General features: G+C 40.7%; 1 protein-coding gene across 8 annotated transcripts; it reads right to left on the bottom strand.

The window, feature by feature from the left end:
* Positions 1-504: 504 nt before the first annotated feature.
* Positions 505-23,499, bottom strand: LOC116762679 (adenylate cyclase type 10-like). Of its 8 annotated transcripts, XR_004352318.1 has the most exons (17): positions 23,330-23,499; positions 22,311-22,415; positions 19,722-19,760; positions 18,853-18,996; positions 14,617-14,822; positions 14,062-14,337; positions 13,283-13,474; positions 12,436-12,557; positions 7,828-7,904; positions 7,534-7,723; positions 6,987-7,042; positions 5,904-6,057; positions 5,554-5,743; positions 4,250-4,336; positions 2,129-2,236; positions 1,303-1,439; positions 505-630 (listed from the first exon to the last, which is right to left on the bottom strand). XR_004352318.1 is itself a non-coding variant. In XM_032649963.1 (16 exons), the coding sequence occupies exons 1-16, from the start codon at positions 23,484-23,486 to the stop codon at positions 1,961-1,963; spliced, it is 2,175 nt and encodes a 724-aa protein (XP_032505854.1). In that variant the 5' UTR covers positions 23,487-23,499; the 3' UTR covers positions 1,304-1,960. The 8 variants fall into 8 exon arrangements, 7 of the variants coding, with proteins under 7 accessions (XP_032505854.1, XP_032505853.1, XP_032505857.1 ...); XM_032649963.1 differs by lacking the exon at positions 505-630 and having other exon boundaries at positions 1,304-2,236; positions 14,062-14,150; positions 14,247-14,337; XM_032649962.1 differs by lacking the exon at positions 505-630 and having other exon boundaries at positions 1,304-2,236.
* Positions 23,500-23,878: the final 379 nt, after the last annotated feature.

The raw sequence follows: 23,878 nt of genomic DNA, 5'->3' as shown, positions 1-23,878 counted from the left end.
CTCTAAAAAGAACACCGCCTGTCTAATTATGCCTACCCAATTCTGATGACTTTATTCTCTATCTCATCAGTCATTATAAGCTGACTTTGCACTCTTTTTATTAAACCCCTGGTATGTCCCTAATACTGTCTCTTCACCAGCACCATGGATTTTCCTAAATCTCAGCAGCATTATCTCCCTTGCTTCCTGTCTCCTCCAGCACAGGGATATGCACAAAGGGAAACTCAGGTCACAGTTTTTATTAAACAACTAGAAAACTTTCCCAGGTTATCAGTCAGCCTCAAAGAGAACAGTGGGCTCACTTACATAAAACATTACTCAAGTAGCATTACAAGTCTTTAAGAACTCTTCGGGCAGTGCCAGAATTTATTTCTGGAAGGCAGATTTCTTTTTTGAAGAAATGAAGCTAGCATGATAATGAGGGGTCTATACTCAGTCATCCACCAAATTACTAAGTGCGATGACACCTGTAATTGATTCACTTGAGGTCTTCAAGGAACCTGCCTTTTAGTAACGGTGGAAGAAGCAGTGTATCCAGGTTCACGTCATCTCTGACTGTGCAGACATAAAACTCCTGGACTTCAGAGCTGGCAGGAGAGATACTATATGTTGTGGATTTCACGGCATTGGCTGTAGAGAAAGAAGACTATGACTGAGGAAAACACCATGCTCAGTGACTGTAGTTTTAAAGGCACAAAAACACACTTAGTCAAGAAACTGAAAGGATTAAGATAAATGGAGCATACACATTTAAAGTGGTTTACCCCACCCATCCTGCCTGTCCTCTCATTTTCTCTTAGGAACGAACATTTCCTGTACCACACGGTACCTAACATTCTCACTCTTCCTGTTTACCTTTCAATAGCCCTCTCTTCTATTACATCACAGCTCTAGGATGCCTTTCTGGATTTACACATACTTCTATCTCTTTCTTCCTCCCTTCTCCCCTCCCCCATTCAAACCCTCAAGTCATCTCTCTCATCAGTAGTGTGCAATTCTCTAGACTGTCATGTTTATCAATCCCCTCTGATGTTTATAAATCCTATTTTCCTATCCCCGCCTCCTAGGCTGCTCAAAAAGGAACTAAAGTAGATTGACTCAATTACTTTATCTGAGGCAGGTATTTAGTGTTTTCAACACAGTTGCATATTATTTGTACAGTACACTTAGCCAGGAAGGCCGAGTCTTGCTTATGATGGCAGCAGGGAAGAGGCACATGCCTAATTAGGACCAGGTGATGCCATGTTCAAGAATGAACTCCAGCAGTGGGATCAGGGTAGAACCCTGAGAAGCTCAGCTTACCTGACAGGGTCTCCCACTTGCTGTTCTCCTCCTCCTCCTTTTGGAGGTCATGAAAGAGCAATATGTTCTTAGAGAGAAGGTCCTGGCATAAGACCTCACAGTAAAGGGGGTTTCCAAAGCACCTGCGGAGAAGGTAGCTGTAGAGAGGTAAGCAGGGGATTGCTGACTAAAGATGCCCACTTGAAGAGAGCCAAGCATAAAGGTATTTCATACTGAGGAATATTTCTTCTTTTGTTAAAGTCAGTTCTTGATGATATACACTAACAGAGGGAAGCAGCAGCACAGAAATGTAAAAAAAAGTTTCTGATTGGTTTTGGCAGTAACTTTTCTCTCAACTATTTTGCTTCTGTTGATGTTAAAAGGAACTAGCATCCCCTTGCTAAAGGGTCCGGCAGAAGTTGGCCTGACCGCACATAATGGACCTATTAAGAAAGCCATCCAAGTCCTAACTGTCCTGTGAAAACCTGGGTGAAGAGCCCAGGGGAGACAGCCCTTTACTGGGTTACTAGGAGACTGTCTACTCTTAAATCCTAGTTTTGGGCCTCATCATGGTTTCTAATGCCATACTCTCCCCCAACTCCGGTGTGAGACCTGAGCCTTCTCTTATACTATGGCACTGGCTCCTCCCTTAATGAGGTGCCCAGCTAGTCCTCGCCACTCACATCTGCAGCTCCTGGGGGATGCTCACCACCCCCAGTTCCCAACATGCCATTCTCAACAGTGAGGTCACTGCCAACTTCGAAATGGGCACAAAGGTAGCCTGAGGGCTCTGCAGGAAGTGCTGGGCCCAGCCACAAAGGGTGAAGGTAGGGGTCAATGTCATCACCATGATGATGGGCACACTGGAGAGCAAAGTTCCCAAAAACTCCCAGGAGTCTGCATCCATATACTGGGCCTCATCAATGAGGAAAACCAGTGGTGTTTCCCTCATTGCCTGGAAATAACAGTAAAGAAACAATGACAAGCTCTGATTAGAAATGAAGTCATCTGATTTTCAAATCTACCATGAATTTCCCATCAACAATTTAAATAAAATGTCAACAAAGGCTGGGATTTTCAGAGTAAAATGTATTCTTAGTCCAGGTAATATTTTACTTTATAAATATAAAACACAGCTTATATATCTAATTCCTAAAGAAATGTACTGAGTTTCTTTGAACAAGAAAATACTCTAACTGAAATATGAAATAAGCATCAAAATATTCTCCAAATCAAACTTGAAGCTTGCACATATTTCACTTTAGCAAAAGATTCAAACTGTGTGGGAATTCACAGTATTTTTAAACCAGTAATTTCCAAACCAGGCTGTACATCAGAAATACCTGGGAGTGCTATAGCTAAAGCTACCAGTTATAATGCCTGCTCATGTAGACTTGAAAAAAAATGTATTCTCTTTTATCCACATTCCCTACTCCCATTCCATTCCTCACTGCCACAGGTAACCATGCCAATGTGTTTATCATATTACCTTCTGCCTGTATTATGTTCTTGTAAAATGTGCATTGTTGTTTTGTCATGTAAATTGTTTTATGTAAATGGTACTGTATAACAGGTCTCATTATTTCTCTTTTTACTCAGGATTTAAAAAATTGGTTTATAACATTATATACTTTTTATGTGTACAACATTATATTTCAACTTCTGTATACATTACATTATACCACAAAAGGTATAGTTTCTATCCATCACCATACAGTTGACCCCCTTTACCCATTTTGCCCTCCCCCCACCCCCCCATCCCCTCTGGTAACCAATACTTAGTTCTCTGTAACTATGTGTTTGTTTTTGTTTGGTTTGTTTGAAATTTTTTTTTTTGATGTGGACTATTTTTTTCTTTAAGTCTTTATTGAATTTGTTACAATAATACTTGTTTTATGCTTTTGTTTTTTGGCCATGAGGCATGTGGGATCTTAGCTCCCTGACCAGGGAAACCTGCACCCCCTGCATTGGAAGGCGAAGTCTTAACTACTGGACCACCAGGGAAGTCCCTGTTTGATTATTTATTTACTAATATTCCACATATGAGTGAAATTATATGGTATTTGTCTTTCTCCATCTGATTTATTTCACTTAGCATGGTACCCTCAAGGTCCATCCATGTTGTCACAAATGGCAAGATTTCATCTTTTTTTTATCCAGCTATTCCACTACTGGATATTCATTGGAAGAATATAAAAACCCTAATTCAGAAAGATATATGCACCCTTGTGTTCATTGCAGCGTTACTTAGGAGAGCCAAGATACGGAAACAACCTAAGTGCCAGTTGATGGATGAATGGATAAAGAAGATGTGGTGTATATATATACACAACGGAATATTACTGAGCCATAAGAAAAGATAAAATATTCAGGATTGTTTTTAGATTACTCCATGTTGCTATGTTTTCATCTACTGCCTTACTTCTAACTTCTGCACTATAAACACTCCATAGTGTTCATCTATGAATTCATGCCAACACCTCCCTAACCTCCAAAAACAAACGCTGCAATGAACAGACTCCCTGGAATATATATCTAGGAGTGGAAGTACTAGGTATAGAGGATGAATGTTATTAAAATTTGACTAGTTACTTCAAGATAGCTTTCCCGAATGGCTACATCAGCATCTCCTCGTACAGATTATTGACTCTGTAATCCTAGGGTGGGGCCTGAGTATCTGTATTTTTAATAAATAGGAGGTAAAGTAGCTATCAACCTGCATCCAGAAGCTACTGTTCTAAGTTACTAAAATTTCATTAAGAAACAGGATCAGGAAAGAGCAAAGACCTTTCCTTGTACGCTGTGCTGTAGGATGGATTCAAGGTTAAAGGTAGATAGAAACAATGAAGATATCAATAAATAGGCAGGCCGAGAAATGCCCAAGTGAAGGTAAGATGTGGATAGATTGAAACGAGCATAAACCATCTCCACATATTAAGAGTTAATGGTATGTAGCAAAAGTACCCACCTTCTGCAGCACTTGAAAAAAACATGCTTTAACCTTCTTTTGTCTGGTCAGGTCATCCATGTGCGAAACTTTGAAGGATGAGGGAAACTGACCGGGAAAATTATTCATATATTATCATTCAAAATGACAATCTAATAAAAATATACAGGTTCTCAAAAGGGAACAGAAAATTATTCTATTTTGAGTGAGAATGGATTTCTACAGGATTAGGCATAGGGTTACAAATACCAATCCAACGTCAATATACAGTTCAGAGGGTGAGACTGAAAGTCCACTGGTGGTTAGAGAGATAGCTCCTTTCCATACTGGACTCTGGCAAACTCTTAAAGGATCATGACTAAGGAATAAAGTGACAGGTCAGAGTTAGCAATGTCACTTTGGACAACTCCAGTACCCCAGTTATTCCAAGTATACCAGAATGAATGTGTGCATGAGACTTGTGAGAAAGAACTGCAATGGACATCTGCAACACTGTGCTAGGCTAAGGCACGTGAGCTACGATGGACCTGAGAGCCAAAGTGAGGCTACTCCCTGACCACTTTGTCCAGGGCCCCAGGTAAGGCCTGTCTTAAGACAGGGCTATGCTGAGGGACTGGACAGATTTTTGTTTTCTCTATTTTTCATTAGATACAATGCCCTGCATGCTGGGTAGATTAGGAGAAGTGATGGAGGATGGACAAATGGAGCTGTGGGCCAGGGAATTCTTAGCCTACTCGCTGTTGGGTACCACATAAATCCTAGACCACTGGAAGCGTCTGAGATTCAGATGCTGGTTCAAGTGACATACTCCATGACACAGGAATGGAAAGGTAAGGTTAAAGAACAAAATGCTGCAACCAACTCAAGAACACATGCATATAATTGCTGGATATGCACATCCGGTCAATATCACAGTGACAGATTTTTAGTACTTTCACATTTACGATGCAGTCTCTTATATACTACATCCTCTAAAATCCATGCAAAACCCATATAAAGTACTACTACTGTCATTTCACAGGTGAAAAAAATTGAGGCTCAGAGAGGCCAAGTGATTTGTACCAAGATATACAACTAGCAAGTTTCAGAGTCAGTCCTAGAATCCACTCTCCTCAAAAAGGAGAAAGCCTGGGGTCTGGTGTCAAAGACTTTTCAAATCTCAATCCTGCCACTGCTGACCGTGTGTTCTTAGGCCATATATGTAAACGTATATGTATATGTATATGTATATGTGTGTGTGTGTTTTAGATTCGAAGACAATCCTGGGTCCAACTAGCCACCAAAAATATCAGTAATCCAGTTCAGAAAGCCACTGCCTTTGTTACCTTCACAAAGAAGAGGTCATTAAACAGGCAGTGAAGCGATTCCTCCACCATCCCATGGAGCTGTTTGTGGAGGTGCTCTTGACGGTAATAGGCTGGGCACATATCAATCTCAAAGAAGATGGCCATGAGGGTCTGGATGGCATAGAAGCACTGCTTGGAATCTGCTTCCTTCAGCTTCAATGGCAACACCCTGGTAAATGTTACTATGGTCACTGGGAGTCCCCTGATCCAGAGAGGTTACTCAGTCCGCCAGCCCAAGGATGCTGAATCTAACGATACAAGAGTCTCACCAACAAGGAAAAGGAGCCCCAAGAGAAAGAGACGCTAAGTCAGAAAGCAGGAGTCTTTACCTGTACCCTTCTTTCTGGGCCAGGAAGTTTATTTCAGCCAACAGCTGGCTTTTTCCACAGCCTTTTCCACCTTCATACAGAACTGCCTGGCCCTTCTTTTGTTGCAAACTTCCCTGCTGTGCCATTCGGAAGGCTTCCAGTTCTTTCTCCCGGTCTGTAAAGAGACAAGGAGAACCTAACACTCCTGTGCTTTTTAGCAGACACTTATTTATTTGAATTAATTTGTAAAGGTAATTCTCAGAACGGCTTTTTCCCCAGAATCCTTGACAGAATTCCATTATTTGATAAGCCTTCACATCTTTTTCCAGAAAATCAACTCCGGACTATAAAGAAATGTATGCTGGGCTTGGGGGCTTGCTCCAGAGCCTACGTAATAACATTTAGAACAACTAGGCACCACATGGACATGGGGGCTACGACATCTTCTTAGCTTTTTGTAAAAATCTCCATTATAACAATTTAGTGTTCAAAGTCTGTCACTGCTATGTGAAAATAATGGACTAATGGATCTAGATAAAACAAATATAAAGATAGGGAATATACAGTGTGGGTGGAACAGTCTCGGTGCTACTGTCACTATCTCAGGATGAGGAATTTCCCTCTAAAGATTTCTCTCTAAAGATGAGAATCCTTACAAAGCTTCTTACTAAATGCTGGAACCTGAAATTTAAACATTCAACATGGAAAAGAAATGGCAAGTCCTCTTCAAAATTAACACACATTCACTAAGAAGGTTGCTCTCTGTTTTTTAATACAAGCTTAGAAGCATTTAGTCTCAAATTTTGCTTTTTTTTTTTTTTTTTTTTTTTTTATGCGTTACGCGGGCCTCTCACTGCTGTGGCCTCTCCCGCTGCGGAGGACAGGCTCCGGACGCGCAGGCTCAGCGGCCATGGCTCACGGGCCCAGCCGCTCCGCGGCACGCGGGATCCTCCCAGACCGGGGCACGAACCCGCGTCCCCTGCATCGGCAGGCGGACTCCCAACCACTGCGCCACCAGGGAAGCCCTCAAATTTTGCTTTTTAAATCACATTTAACCATCTACAGCTGAAAACAATATGATTTAAGGTAAAAAAGAAAACTTACCTAGCAAAGAGTGATTTTTATTTCTCTCTCTGGCCAGATGTCTCTTCCCAAACATTCTGGGAAAAAGGACAAAGGGAAATGTGTTAATTCAAAATAGATTGGGATAGACAGATAATATGTTTTTAAATAGATAGAGGATTTGTCCTTATAAATAAGTACTTTCAGACAACTAAAGAGGTCCAGAGTTCTGTATCAAAGAGTTTTAAAAAAACTAAAAAATTTTGGAAGGGGAGACAAACTATTTATTGTTCCAGGCTCAGGGAAGTAAATAAATTGTGAAGTACACATAGAAAAAATAACATCTAGACTAGTGACCTATTGCTATCCTCTTCCTGTAGGACAGAAGTTGTTCCCTGAGGAACTAGCTAAGAGCTAAACATAAAAGCTAAAGATCTCAGATATGAAACCCTCCTCTTATGTCTCTTATTCCATCAGGCCAGTACTAGAAGCATCTTTCTTTCTAATTTCATATAATCAAGCATTGATTATTCCTATGCCCTGATTCTATAAAAGAGATGGGACTGAACTATCACATAATGACACTCACATACATCTTCTATGGCCAAGGTATTCATACATCTTCCCTGGGTTGGAGATGTTTTTCATCATTTTCTCTGGGAGTTTCTTAAAGTTGTAAGCAGGTAGCATAGATCTTAGATATGTTACCTCATCACAGGACACCAAACCTGGATAAGCAGTTATCATTCTTGCCACAAGGCTTACTTTTGGGCCAATAACTGTATCAGGGAGACAGAAAAGAAAAGGATGGAGAATTTTTAGATCACCTCCTTTACCTTCACCCCCTAAGTCACAGAGCGAACAGTCCAATGTCCTATTCTACCTGTATATTCGTGTCTTGCTACTGCCCCAACCATGCCACAGAATACTGGTCCACTGGTGATACTGATGGAAACAAGCCTGGGGATCAGAAAAGCAACAGTGGGTAAATACGCACTCAGAAGCCACCAAGTCCAGCACTAGATCTGCCACTCCCTAGATCCAGAAGTCTAGTTTTAGAGCTCAGAATGCAAAAGGCCAGAGGCTGCTGTCAGTTTGCATCACATGGTGGGTACAAAGTACTGAATATTAGGGAAATAGTCAAAAGGAACAAAATGGTCCCCCTACTCTAGGAATTTTAGTTGAGGAGTTATTATTAGTAAAAACACTAAAAACACCTTATATCTGTCAGATACTCTTTATGTGCTTTTTGAAGTATTTTCAAATTCATTACCTCATCTGATTCTTTGAGGGATAATTAACAACAAACATGTGAGGTATGTAGGGCAAATATTTAAAACCCGTTTGACAAAAGAAAAAAAAAACTGAAGGAGTTAATTAACTTTCCCAGAGTTATACAAGAGTTAATATTAGTGCCAGAATGAGAATCCAGGCCTCCTGACTCCCAGACCAATGTTATTTCCACCACACCATGCTGCTTCACATGAAACCCCAAAATGAAAAGTAGATCAACAGATCTATACAGGGTTAATGGATCAAATAATGCCAGAGTGTGAGAGTAAAGGAATACTCAGAATGTCAGGCTGCTGATAGAAGGCTTGCTGAAGCAAATTAGTCTTTGAAATAAAGTTTTTTAAAGCAGTAATATTTTTTCATTCATCCATTCACACATGCATACATTCACTCACTTAATAAGCTCTGAGAAGCATGTACAGTACCAAGTACTGGGCTAGATGTTTATAATACCCTGTCCTGGAGAAGTTCAGTCTGGGCTGGTGGTGGAGATTGAGGGAGGAGAAGAGATATATTCATAAGTTAGCAAGAAAATACTACATATTAGAGATCAATACAGCAATCAACAGAGCAAACAAAGAGATGCATTAACTGATACTGGAGATTAGAAATAAAGTATTCATAAAGGAGAGGACATATGATCAGACCTTGAAACCTGGAGTACTGCCAAACTGAGGCAACAGCATTTTGTCCAGTGGGAAAAGGCACAGGCTTCAGCAATCCTGGTGTATTTGTGCAAAACTAAGTAGTCCAAGATGGCTAGAACACAGAAGGTGTCTGAAATAGGAAGAGGTGGAAGGAAAAGTGGTCCTACCTAGGCCATGGATGGAAAAGCACTAGGAATATAAATTATTTTTAAAAAGGGCATATACTATTCCAGGTGAGGCAAAGGCTCAAAGGTGGCAAGGAACAATTCATGCATAACAGAATAAGCAGATTTACTTGACTGACGTGAAAATTTCATGTGACAGGTAACAAGATATACATCTGGAGAAGGAAGGTGCAATGAAGCATAATTAAGTTCAAGTTAAATTTACAAAGAACAACTTTCGGTTGTTCACGGAGAGCACAAAAAGTGGCAACAATCCTAACACTGATGTCTCCCAGACCATCCAAATTTTCCTGTCTTCCTCTAAGGACAGGATTGAGGACTCTTATATTCACTCACTGGGCCCACTGCCCAGGGTGAATCAGAGACACTCAAGACAAGAACTAGGCAGTTGGTCCTGCTACCACCCCAAGAATGACTGAAAATCTGCTAATGTTTCACAATGCTTCCTTGTCTAAAATACTCTTCCCCGCTTTCTCCACCTGCTGAATGCCTTTCCTTCACAACTGGCTCAAAAATCATCTCTATAGTCAAGACTTCTCTAGTACCTCTGGGGAGAACTATTTCTTCCCATAGCACTTTTTTTTTTTTTTTTTTTTTTGCGGTACGCGGGCCTCTCACTGTTGCGGAGCACAGACTCCGGACGCGCAGGATCAGCCACTCCGCGGCATGTGGGATCTTCCCAGACCGGGGCACGAACCCGTGTCCCCTGCATCGGCAGGCGGACTCTCAACCACTGCGCCACCAGTGAAGCCCCCATAGCACTTTTTTGTAGCTCCTATGGCGTTTTATTCCTACATTTAAGTTTCACTGTATTAAAATTAGTTGTTTACAGAGCTGAGGAGGTAGTGTCTTATTTCTCTTTATGTCCACCACACCTAGCACAGTGCCTGGCTTGAGGCTTATTCAATGAATGCTTGTTGAATGAATGCATTTATGCATGCCAGAAACTCAGCTGTTAGCAAGACTATGATAATGAAACAAGTAATACTTTTTTCCACTTGGTTATTTCTTATTTCTTTCTGTTGTACTTTATAATTCCCCCTTGCTCTTCCTGGTGGTCCACGTTCTATCCTTTCCAAAAACTATTTTAAAAAGTGTTCTTCATTGAAGAATTCTATATTATTTACTCATATATGTAAAGTATTTCTGGTGCTGCAAAACTGTTATGATGAGATATGGAGACTGCACTCCCTGGGTCTCAAAAATATCCTGGAGAAACAGTCACAAACCAGAAAAGCCTGATCAATCACTGGACACAGGGAATCATCTTTCTTCTGTAAATGAACTGAAAACTGAAGGTTATTTCCTAGACTAGAAAGAGGAACTTAGAAGATGACCCAAGGTGAACAGGGTCATTGAGAAGGGAGACACGGATGCGGTTTTGGGTCTGGGTGAGGCTGATGCAACAGTACCTGCTGCCGACGCCACACAGGCCCCTCTGAGATTCTGTCTCTAAACTTGAATTACAGGTGAAGAAGGCAAGCTTCAGCATCTGGTTAGTGCAGCATTTCCCAAAATGTGCTCCTTAGAACATTCATTCTTCTGGGTGTTTACAGGTCTTGGTGTTTGGTGATCAAGTAAATTTGGGAAATGTTGAATAAAACAAAATATAACAAATTTCTTTACTGTAAGACTGCTCAGAAACTTTGATGTTAATGTATATTGTGAATCTTTAAGAAGGAAATATAGTTGCATCAATTCCCAAACATATTTGGCCATGAAAATATTTTTTTCAGGATTTTTTAAGGGACTAATGTTCTACCAAACACACTTCGGGAAATTACTAAATTAGTCATTATCTTCAAGGAAAAAAACACTGACCTGGAAACTAGCTTTTAGGATCTAACACTGTCAAACTATCTGGCTTTCCAACGTAACCTCTGGATCTTACTTCCTTAAGTTAAGGAGGCCAAATGAGATGAACTCTTAAGATCCTATCTAGCGCCTAACATCTACTATACTCTCAACTAAAAAAGACCAAGTTATGGTCTAAGAGTCATAGAAGGCATCCTTAAAGGCACTGTAAGATAGCCTCTAATGACCAAGAAATGACTATCTTACTCAGGAGTAAGGGCTAACAGCAGGACTCTTGAAGACCAGAGGTCAAGGCAAAATTTGAAAACAGAATAGACCAGCACTGAAAGGAATGGCTTAGCCACACTCACACTGGAGATACGACTGGAAAGTAGGCTGTAGGAGTATCTGCAGTTCTCACCGAGCCTGAAAGAAGTGCCACCACGTATCTGCTTTGGACTAAGAGTTTGAGTATCTATGAAACAACTGTAGCATCTTTATTATCTATAAAATAAGGAGTTGGATCAGATAATCTCTAAGTTCCTTTTCAGTACTAATGTCCTATGAGTATGCCTCTACAATGGTATCACAACAGTAATATATGCTATCCCTTTTGGGGAATATTTGTATTTTAAAAGAAGCAGCTGTGAGGTAATGAAAATAACACAAGATTTGAGGACAGAAGTTCTGGGTTTCATTACCAGCTTTGCTACATGCTACTAACTACTCTTCTGTGGTCTTGGTTTCCTCATGTGTAACAGATACAAATAACTGTTCCCACTGGTAGCATATACTAGAGTATTCTAAAAGTGTTAAAGCATTATGTAAATATGTGATATAATTTGTATTCATCTTGAATAAGTATGGCAAGCAAACAAATCTTTGACTCTGTTGACGTGAGGAATAAGCATTTTTCAAATCTAGTCATGTACATGCTTTCCTCATAGCTTTCTAGTGAAAAAAGAAAAAAGGTCATTTGAAAAACTCCAACCAAATCATGTCATAGTTGCACTACAGAAAATGGAATTTTCTATAACTTCATTAGGGCTAGGCTTTTGTAGGTGGGAGGGTGGGGTGAATATGAAGGCAGGAGATCAGTTCAGTGTGAATTCCAAAAAAATCAACCGGACTGGGAAAGACCAAGAGTGAAAGCCAAGGAGAGCATTAACCAGCTGTGGTCCCTTCCTATCTAGGCAACTGTGCCATAACATCTCTTCCCACGCCTCCCCTCCCCATAGACAGGCAGCCTTCTCTTCACATACAGATGTATTATGTGCATATTAATTTATATGTTTGCTTGTTGCTTGAATCTTGCTATGTGTATTCTATACTTCCCCCTCTCCCACCCCACTGGACAGAAACTTATATCCATTTCCCCTGGGTATCTAGTACATAGTTCTGTACCTAGTAATTTCTTAATATATCTTGTTTTCTGACTTCCCTCAGCATGTTCCCACCCCTATAGGCAGACTCTGGATGCCCTCAACCCCTGCTACTTGTTACTGCCTCCTACCCTGCCTGAAGAGCCCCCTGGGCCTGAGAAGCTCCTCTCTGCCCCACCTTCCTCCTCACTTGGTCTCAGCAAGATTCTCCCAGCAGAAGCCGAATATGCTGAAGGAGCTCTCCAGGGCATGTGCGCACTCATCTGGCTTCTTATCCCCAGGAAGGCCGAAAACACAGAAGAACATGCAGCCCTGAGATAGGTGACAAAGAAAGAAAAGGGAAATTGACCTGGGGAAGAAATATGGCTCGCCTCAACGGAACCAACTTCCCTAAATGAAGCCAGACCCCTTCCTGGCTGGTTTTCTGTTAGGAATGTAGGATTCTATAAGATTCATGAAATGGACGTTCTAGGCCACATCAACATGGACATTTTAAAAAAAAAGAAAAAAAATCTTGATTTAACTATTTAAAGAACTGAAATCTAAAACATAAGAAAAATCGATGTTAAGAACTTTTCAAAAATTCAATTTCTAGTGTCTACCTTCAGCTAAGTCCATCTGCCTATATTTTGTTTACCTATAATGTCAAGTATGATACTGTTCTTTTTCAAGCTCCTAAATTACCTCAGAAGGATCTGATTATACTTACTTTACTAATAGAGCCAGAAAAACATTCTTCATGCTTTCATAAGGATTTTTCAACAAGAAGAGAATAAAAAAGATATGGAGGATAACACTCAGTTACCCTGAAAATTAAACTACCTAGAACATCTCGTTCCTTAAATATTATTACTTGAAGTTTTAATGTAACATAGCTTATTACAAAATAAGAACCGCGGAGAGTCTGACTTATGCCTGTGTTATGTGAGAGATAACATAAGATGTTATAATAATAACATAAGACTAGTATAATTGTCTTAAGACTATTATTCCTCACTCACCTTTAATGTTGATATGTCAAGTTCCCTTGTACTTACTGTCTCAGACATAAAGATCCGGCTCAGCTGGCCACCCCCTTTCTCTATCACTGTGGAGATGTATAAGGCAGCCTCCTGGATAAGATGACACAAATGCAACATCCATGCTGTCTTGTGGAATTCTAGGCTGACCAAAACCATAGTCACAGTACGGAATTCGGATATATACTCCATAGGTTGGCCTTCATCAATCTACAAAGACACAGTGAGTTACCTTGACTGTAACTTCAACTTTTAGTATCATGTTTAGGCATTTAAATTCTATATTGCATGGTAAACATGAGAAAATGACTTATAGATGCCAGACAAAAAACTTAAAATTCAGCTTCAAGAGGTATAGAAGATATACAACCAGTGCACTTGGAGTTAAAATCGTTTGACTTTAAACCTAATTCACTGATGAAATTTGCCAAGCTTTTATATTTCCTCTCTAAGACACAGTTTGATATGTCCAGTTCTATTAGTCATTATATCACTTACTAAGGGATTCACATATAAACAATCAATCAACACTTAATTACCAAGCACATACTCTATACCCTGTTTACAGTGTACTAGTTTCTAGAGGGACAAACAAACAAAAACCAAATATGGTTTCTATTTTCTAGGACTGAGAAATCTAAACTTATAGGATGCAGATGGGAAAGTCTGCTGGTATTACAATGGGAAGCGGGAGATGAACTGGATCAATCAAATGGTTGTCACATTTGTACATGTACACTTGTTTACACAAACACACACACAGTCTTCACACAATGACTCAAGAGCTAGGAAATAACCTTCTTCAAAAGGTTTTTCATTATGTGCTTCCGCAGGGTTTGCTCAAGTGCAGAGTCTGGATCCAACTCCAGGGCAGTTCTTAGAATGTCTGAGAGAAGGAAAGCAAACAAAATGTCTCCAGCCATGTGGAAAATTAATCTTTGAAATTTTGGGCATGGGTATAATAAAGGACAAAATAACTTACCAGCACTTGTCCGGTAATGTGGCAGGTAATCGAGGCACTTGTAAAAATGCTCATCAAAATCAAATGGGTCAATGATCCGCATATCTCTTAACTATAGAAAGGAAACTGCTCAATTCTGTGCCCACCCACCAACTGGATTACCTTTGGTTCCTTAATAGAGGGGCTAAGGATGCCATCTCCCTTGTTTATCACTTATCTTTTCAGCCTTACTATTCTGCCTCGTCTGTCCTCCTGGGAGAATACCCTTCACCTCCCTCCAAAATAAAGTTCCAGTGGTTGGTCTGGTCTGGTGTTGAGCACCACCAGAGCACTGCCCTATGCAGTAGGAAGGCCTTTTCAGGACGTTCAATGGATGTGACCAACCTCCTACCTTTACAGCTTCGTCCTCCCTCATGATTTCCACTTCAAACATGTACTGCTCACAGAGCTTCCAGCAGTTCCAGGACAAGACAATCTCATTTGCCTGAGCCAACCGCTGAGCTAACTGGACACCATCTACATCACGCCCAATCACCAAGAGGTACTGTCGCTGCTCGTCTCCAACAATAACCTGGGAAATCCGACCTGCAGACAGACCTATCCAGAGAAAAGGAGACAAGTGGCGAATAGACAAACTCAGCTGGAAAACTACTCAAAGGTTGGGGTCTGGAATCCTCACATTGCTTTATGCATCACACTGTATCTTGTTATTACCCACAGTTGCAGAAATATTAGGTGAGCTCCCCCTCAAAAAGAATACCTTGCCCCAGATTTCCTTCTGTCTTAAACACACCTAGAGACAGACATTCAGACACGCCTGCGTTGTATGAGGGAAGAAACTCCTGGATCCTAGACATCCAAGAGTCTTGTCTCTAAATTGCTCTTCTAATGGACAGCTAGGTCCTGATGGCAGAGACCAAATGATTATGCTCAGAAGCTGCTGCCACCATGACCACACCAGCTCTCCTCATATGTAACCAGGGCTCAGTGAGTAGACAATCAGTACTTTACCACACATGGGCTTCACCATACTCTTTATTTCTGCCTCCTGTTTTTCTTGTCCTGGGGGATTTCTTACTGCTAATAACAGCTGAAAAATGGGTTTGCTTGCCAGGGAAGAAATTACTATAACCAGGAGAAGTATGCCCTTAGGTAAGTCACCCAATCCACACTAAAAACAAGGGAAAAAGCAGTTTTAAAAGAATGGCAGAGACATATACTTTTGGCCAATGTGCAGCAACAGGCAGTGAATTTACTCTAATGCCTGGAACAACCAAGGAACTGGAAAAATACACAAAACAACAGAAACAATAGTTTTCAAGATACTGGACATTAAGGACAGTATGCTTGAGAGATGAGAAACAAGGCAAACCCTCTGATACCCCAGCTCACTGCCTAGAGAGAGTTTCCAGTACACATCTCAGGGAGGGTGGGCCCAGGTGCAGCCCGGAGGACTCCCTGAGTTGAGGGACAGAGGTAGGAGTCTGAGGGCCAAGCTAGCTAGAGCTCACAGGGCACTGTGAGTGCTGGAGAGGAGAGTGTGTAGAGAGAAAACACCACAGAACTCCAGAGAACTGAGTCCCCCTCAGGTCTTGTAAGTGCATCAGTGTGAGGAAACAACCTGAGGCTAGGGAAAGAGCCCCCGGAAAAGATTAGCGGGAACAATCTTAGTATCACACAGGGCTGGGAATAGTTCCCATTTCCACTAGCCAGAGTATTAACCTTCATACTTCACAGGACATTAGGTACAGTACTCGGAAGTGGTCTGCCTCAACAGTGGGGCAAAACTAGCTCTGGACTAAACACTGCTCTGGTCCTATCCAACAAAATTTGAAAGCAAAACTAACTCTGGACTAAACACTGCTCTGGTCCTATCCAACAAAATTTGAAAGCAAAACCTATTAAGCTAACCACATCTCAGAACTAAGTTCAAGAATATTTACAGAAATATTTAAAAATCCAGCACTCAACAAGGTTAAATTCACACCTGGCACCTGCCAGAAATTACCAGGTATGCCAAGAAAAAGGAAAATATGACCCACAATGAGAAGAAAAATCAATCAATCAAGCCCAATGTAGAATAACATAGATGAAAGAATTAGCAGACAGGACATTGAAAGTTATAACTATATTCCATATATTCAAGAACTAGAGAGATACTAAACAAGTAGGGACATGGAGGATATGGTATCTTCATATGGATGAAAACCACAAGGCCTGAGATGAAAAATACACTAAAAAATACACAAGAAAATATATTAGATCAAAGGCAAATTAGACTTTTCAAAATAAAAGATCTGTAATCTTTAAAACATAGCAATAGAAACCATCCAAAATGAAACACAGGGAGAAAAAAGATAGAAAAACAATGAACACAGCATCAGTGAGTCGTGGGACAATTTCAAGCAGCTTAATATGTGTGTAACTACACAGAGGAGGAGGAAGAGAGAAAAAATTATTTGAAGAAATAATGGCAGAACATTTTCTAAATTTTATAAAAACTAGAAACCTAGAGATCCAAGAATCTCAATGAGTCCCAAGTATAAGAAAAATGAAGATAACTGTACCAAGGTACATCACAATCCGATTACCTAAAACCAGTGATAAAGAAAAAATCAAAAAGCAGCTGGGGTGGAAGGGGAGGGACATTATATACAAAGAAACAAAAATATAGATGAAAGCAGATTTCCTGTTGGACATCCTGCAGGCTAGAAGACAGCAGAACAACAGCTTTCATGTAAGAGGAAAAAATTCCTGTCAATCTAGAATTCTATACCCAGGGAAAATACCTTCCAAAAACAGAGGTGAAATAAAGGTTTTTTTCAGACACACAAAAGCTAAACTAACCCATCTCCTGCAAACCCACACTATGAGAAACGTCAAAGGAAGTTCTACAAACAGACAATAATAAATGTTGACTAGGACGTGGAGAAAGTGGGACCTTTACACACTGCTGGTGGAAATGTAAAATGGTACAAACACTTTGGAAAAAAGATAAGCAATTTCTCAAAAAGTTAAACATGCATCTACCGTTATGACTCAGCCCTTTCACTCCTAGGTATTTAACCAAGAGAAATAAATGCATAAGTCTACACAAAGACTTGTATACAGATGTTCATAGCAGCCTTATTTGTAATAGCCAAAAACTGACAATAATCCTATTGTAGGTCAAAAAGTGTATAAATAACCCTAGGCAGAGAACTAAGATCCCACAAGCTGGCCAAAAAAAAAAAAAAGCAATGATAGAAAGATCTGTGGTTGCTTGGGGATGGGGAGGGGAGTAGTGGGATGGAGAGTTTATAAAGAGGCACAGGAAACTTCAGTGAGTGTTGAATATGTTCATTATCTTGATTGTGGTGATGGTTTCAAAAGTATATAAATATGTCTATGTACAGTATCAATTATGAATTGCCTATCAATAAAACAAAAACCAGAAGAACAAAAAAAAGATGGTAGGATAGGAGAGATGCCATACAACTCACAATATGATTCTTCACTTCTGTTCCTCAAAATACAAATGAGTAGCTAGAGCCAACTTTTGCCCTAACTTCAGAAACCCCTTGAGGTTTCTGGACTCCTGTGAAGCAGTTTTTCGTATAGAGCTTCGCCTTCAATCCTGACTCTGTTGAAACTATGGCCTCTGTGTACAGCTTTTAAATTTCTATGGCATTATATTTTTGATAATGTAATACAGTAACATAATTAAAAAACCAAACTATATAAAGGATATACATTGAAAAGTCTTGATTCCACCTATATACCCATCTACACTATTTTCCCCCAATAGGTAACTTTTATTAGTTTCTTACATATCTTTCCAGTGTTTCTTTATACAAATATAAACAAATAAGAAAAATTCTTATTTTTCCTCCTTACTCAAAAGGTAGCATACTAAACACAGTGCTCTGCATCTTGCTTTTTCTCATCTATATTTTGGAGATATTGCTATATCAAAACAACTTTTTGTAAAGTGGCAGAGAATCTCATTGGGTAGACCTATTATTGTTTATTTAACCAGTCTCCTACAGATAATTTTCAACCTTTTATCACAATCTATATTGCAATCAATAATCTTACACATATGATATTTTATAAATACTCAGGTACACCCACAGGATAAACGTTGGGGTTGAAGGATAAATGTTAGGATTGCTGGGTTGAAGAATAAATGCATTTGTAATCTTGGTAGAGATTACTGAATCACCCTCCAGGGAAGCTGTACCACTGTTGACTCCCACCAGCACTGTGTGAGAAGGCTTATTCCTCACAACCTTATCAACAGTGTGTTCAGCATCTGAATTTTTCCATATCTATAGGTAAGAAATGATCTCAATTGGTACTTTCAATTGGCATTTTTCTTATTATGAAGTTGACCAGTTTTTCCCAAGTTACAAGGGATGATTTCTTTGTTTATGTGCTATTTATTCATGTTCTTTGCTCACTTTTCTGTTAGAATGTTAGTCTTTTCTTGATTTCTAGGTGTTTTTTCTATGTTAGGAAAATTCACCTGTTGTCTACGTGATATAAGTTGCAAATATTTTTTTCCAGGTTGTCATTTATCTTTTGAATTGTTTATACTGTTTTTTTTTTTTTTTCCCCAACTGATCACTCTTTTAGTAGCTAATACCTATCTTTAGCTGCAGGTCCTGGCCTTCTCTGGTATGGTAGATCCCAAATTTCTCCTGTATCTCCAGACTGCATTTTGCTACCAGGGTAATGATGTCACTCAGTTGATCCTGTTCCACTGTCCAGAGTGCCAGGAGCACATTCCCTGTAGAGACACAAAGATAGGCTGACAGAGATCAAACATCTGGATTCACTTGCCAGAGCAAAGCCCCCAATAATGCAGAAGATATCATGCAAGGTGTCAGACAAGGTTTCTTGGCCCTATACATCATACTAGGTTAAAATACGGCCTTAGATCCTTAAAACTATCCAGCATATAAAAACATGACTAAGTAGAAGCTGAAATGTTCCTAAAACCTAGGGCTATTTTTGGTACTCTTCTCTCCATCAGTATACTAACAGATCTAAGAGGTTCACAAAGTGTAGGTTTACATTCAAGTTGAATTTTAAGATTTTAAGTGGTTTGTTTAAGTTTAAATGAAAAGATAGGCCAACTCTATGGCATATAGCTGTTAATAATCCTAAGAGTTTTCCAGATAGGAGACAAGCTAGACTTCTTCCCTACTTAGCTTCTGCTATTAATGACCAAGTTTCTCATTAGTTTTCTCATGAATGCTTTATAGGCACTTATTTTCCTGTCATTCAATGTGAACAAAATGTAAAGTACTTGGGAGCTTAATATGGACAAGGCTTTTCCATTAGATTGGGAGATCACGTGAGACAGAGACTGTGTCTTCCTCATCTTTGTTTCCCCAGGGCCCAGCACATACTAAATAATCAAACAATGCTGAATAAACAAACATGCCAAATTCTACCTACAGTCTTCCTTGCTTACAGTGCTTTAAATATTCAGGAAAAAAAGAAAAATACCTGTGATATTTAGGATATCCCCTCCAAAACAGAGCACATCTGAAATCAAGTAAGGGAGAGAGAGGAAAATGAGTCGAAATCAGAGACGTGCCAGATCATGGCAGAATAATATAGGATGAAAAGAATGGCCTACAGAGTTTTTCCTCATATCTTTTCTGGTCAATTTATTCACTCCAAGGCTTAGACTCCTTCTTCCTTTCCCCTAGCTTCTCCTCAAATCTGTCTGTTCCCATATCCATCTTCTCTAAAATGGAAGAAAAGTCCTCCTGTTATCTTCAAAGCCATCCCCCTATTCGTGCTCTGCATCTTAGTCCCTCTCACCCTCCCAAGAACTCCTTTCCTTATCTTCTCTCTACTCCATCATTCCCATTAATATCTTTTTTTTTTTAAAAGAAAACAAAACACATCAAAATTAACCCACCTAGTCTTGACTCTGCCTTCTTCTCTAGTTACTAGCTCAATTTTTGTTACATTCCCAGCAAAACAATTCTCAAAAGAGCTGGCGATATACAAGTTTCTCCTCCTATCAAATTCATGCTTAATTTTTTTCCTCTACCATTCTCTTCTTAGTTTATTCCAATCTGACTTCCATTTCCACCACTTCAGTAAAATGATCAAAATCATCACAGCATTCATTTTGCTAAATTCAGTATTTTTTCAGACATCACTATATTTGACACTTTTCATTTTCAACCCAGCTGGAATGGCCCTCTTCTTCTAGAGACACTATCTCCCCTTTGGCTTCAGGAATACCACAGAATCCTGACTGGCTGCTTTATAGTCTCTTTTGTAGGTTCTTTCTTCCTAATCATAATCCCCCCCTGGAGTTCCTCAGTCTTAGGTTCTTTTTCTTCATTTACACTCTCTCCACGTGGACTCAATCAGTTCTTTAAGTAACCTCTTTATGCCATCAATTCACTTTTCATCTCTAACAGATCCATTCTCTGAACTCCAGGCTCAATCATACCTACTAATTTCATTTCTCCAGTTGACTGACTTATTAACATCTTAAACTCAATATACTTAAAACAGAACCCTTGATTTTCTCTCAAAGGCATCTTTCCCATCTTGATAAGTGACATCACCATAAATTCAGTTATGAAAGGCAAAAAACTTGAGGGTCCCTTTCCTCACCACTTCCCACTGAAATCCAACACATTAGAAAATCCTGTCTGCTGAACTGCAAAATATATTTCAAATCAATTCATCTCTATACAGCTCCCTTCATTGCATGTATCTAGACCAATGGTTTCAACTTTTACTGCACACTGAAATCACCTATGAAGCTTTAAACATCCTTATTCCTGGGGCAAACCCAAGACATTCTGATTTAACTGGGGTGAAGCCTAGACCTCAGGATTTTTAAAAGCTTCCTAAGTGGTTATCTAATGTGCTGCCAAGGTTGAGAATCACTAACCTAGATGAAATTTCCATCATCTCTCCACAGCTGCTCCAAATGCCTCTTCCAGCTTTCATTCTTACCACCTACCCTCCATCAGATCACAATAATACAATCTCCATGAGGGCAGACACTGTGTCTTTCTTATTTTTCCATGTATTTCTAGTACCCAGCAACTCCTGGTGTTATCATACACATGATTATGTATCATACACACATGATACATAATTTCTATTTCTTTCATCTAAACTTGATGAGATCAATTGAAAGACTTTTTATTTTTAAATTAAACAAAAAGTTTTGGCAGTGCCATTTGGCTTACAGGATCTTAGTTTGAACCCTGGCCCAGGGATTAAACCCCGGCCCCGGCATTGGAAGCGCAGAGTCCTAACCACAGGAACGTCAGGGAATTCCCAAAGTATTTTTTATACTTGTTCCTCAGGGGTAAGGGGTGAGTCACATAGCCACTTTATGTGGCTAAAGAAGATGCCACAAAGTAATCATTCTGGTGAATCTCAGAATGATGGACATAACAGGATACTGTCAGTACATGAAGGGAATGTTATATTAGTACTAAAGGGTATAGGGCCAGAGTAATTTCTGTTCGGTAGACCTAACTAGACTGAAAACTCCTCGAAGAATAGGTTTTTGCACTCCCTGCACCTATTACACTGTTATGTCACAGAGTAGGTACTCAAAACATGTTTACTGTACAAATGAAAAGTTTTTTTTTTTTTCCCCCTCAGATTAGGCAAATATCCACAAGCTTAGTATTGATACATGGCAGAAAATAAAACACTCAGTCCTACTTCACAGGATCAAAATGCAGTAATACAATGGGAAGGTGTTCTGTAAATTATATCTGATATACACACAAGGCACATTATATTACTGTTAGAAGACACAACCTGAGGAATACTTTATTTTGAAATAAAACACAAACATACAAAGTAAAAATCAGCATTTTTCCCCCCTTTCTGAACACCGAGTCAACAGGATGTGCGACTGCGTAGAATGGCAGATACAGGCAAAGATCTAGCTCGTCAGAGGCAACCTGAAGAAATAAAGGATGAGTGACACTAAAGGGATGTCACTTTAGTATGTTTTGAAGTGCCCCCGAGCCCCCTTCTTTTACAAACCCTCAAGAGCCCATCACCACACCTCCTTGCTCCCCTACAACGGTCACTCACGCTCCACGATGTCACTAATGTAATAACTGAAGATGTGGGCCAGTGTGTCCATGTCATGTTCCGGCTTGCAGCTCAGGCTGAACCTGTCCATTAATGCTGTAAACCCTGACCAACAAAGAAAAAATTACTATGTTAGCTGCAAATCCTAAACTTTTAGGCTCTATTCCCTCCACACATCAGGCCAGTGGAACAGAAGCAGATCTTTTCAAGATGAGTAATTTCATTATCCTTTAACATGGTGTTACTTAGCAAGTACTCAGGGCCAGGCTGGCTGCTGCTGCCTCTGGGAGTCCAGAGGGCTACCCTCCCCATGTTTCTAGAAGCGGCAGATTCACCCACAAGTGCCCTTTTCATTGGAATCCAGCTACTACTGCTTTCCCATCATACTCTCTTAAGGCTCCCTGGCCAAGGGAACCTGTAGGATTCCCCTCTCCCCACCCACGTGAGGGATAGAGAAACCACTGACAAGGAGAATGGATGAAAGCTTTGTAGAGAACTCATATGGTGAGCTCCTCCGAGGACAGGCACCCGAATCACTCATCTTCATATCCGTGACACATAAACTCCACAAATACCTGTTAAAGGAACGGCTCTCATAGTAGCTGCTAGGTCTCAACTCCTAGAACAATGGCGGGCACGTACTTATGGGCCCAAAGAAGGAAATAACTAAACAAAGTCATTGGATGAAGCAGAATGCTTATTGGAAAATGCTCGGGACTGGGGAAAAACTTGGGTCCAAAGCCTGCCATATGGCCCCGAAAAAGCCCTTTCCCCTTTCTGAGTCTCAATTTCATCATCGCTGAAGTGAACTCCAGGGCTACGACAGGTCGTCCGAAGAGGCGTCCTCCTGCTCGGAAAATGACCCTCAGGTTCCGGCGGCGGCGGCGAAAGCGCAATGAAACCGTGCCTTTAGCTAGCCCCGGGGCCAGGCCCATAACCGCCGCGGCCTCTACCAGCTGTGGCTCAACGGCCGCCCCTCTGGCGGGTCGGGAGAGCGACGCACCTGCCCTCGCCCTCACCCGTCACGTGGACGCCAAGGAGGACGCCCTGGGCCGTGGCAAGCTCGTGTTCCGATTCCCGGGGCTTTCTGAAGACCAGCAGGTCTGGAAGCAGCGCCGCCAGCCGGGCCTCTACTGGCCACAGAGGCGGCGTCGCCACCCCCTTGCCCGTCGCCATAGCGGCCACGGCAGCGGCGAAATTTTTCGCCGAACGACCTGTAACAGCGTTTCCCCGCGTAGTAGCCAATCCGCAACGACGGCCCTGACGGGTCCCTCCCGCCAACCAATCAGTGCGGGCTTCCTTGGGGCCCCGCCCACCTGTTTTCAAAGCTTTTGCGCTCGCTCTGGATTCCGGGGGTGGCGGGGCGGAAGGAGGGCAGGGCGGCGCGTTCGAAGGAGCGAAGCCTGACGTTTTAAAATCTCTTTCAAACGTGAAGCTGCTTTTACGATGAAACTGATTACCTGGGATAAGTATCAATAGGGTGGTCTTTTCCTCGTATTAGTTTCTAAGGACAAGTTCCATTGGCATCTGACTAAAGCAAACTCAGGATGGTTTTTAAATTTAACACC

The sequence above is a fragment of the Phocoena sinus genome, chromosome 11 (genome assembly GCF_008692025.1).
Source record: "Phocoena sinus isolate mPhoSin1 chromosome 11, mPhoSin1.pri, whole genome shotgun sequence".
Taxonomy (NCBI): Eukaryota; Metazoa; Chordata; class Mammalia; order Artiodactyla; family Phocoenidae; genus Phocoena; species Phocoena sinus.
Note: the sequence above shows the minus strand (reverse complement) of the source record. Positions and strands in the feature narration are given on the sequence as shown.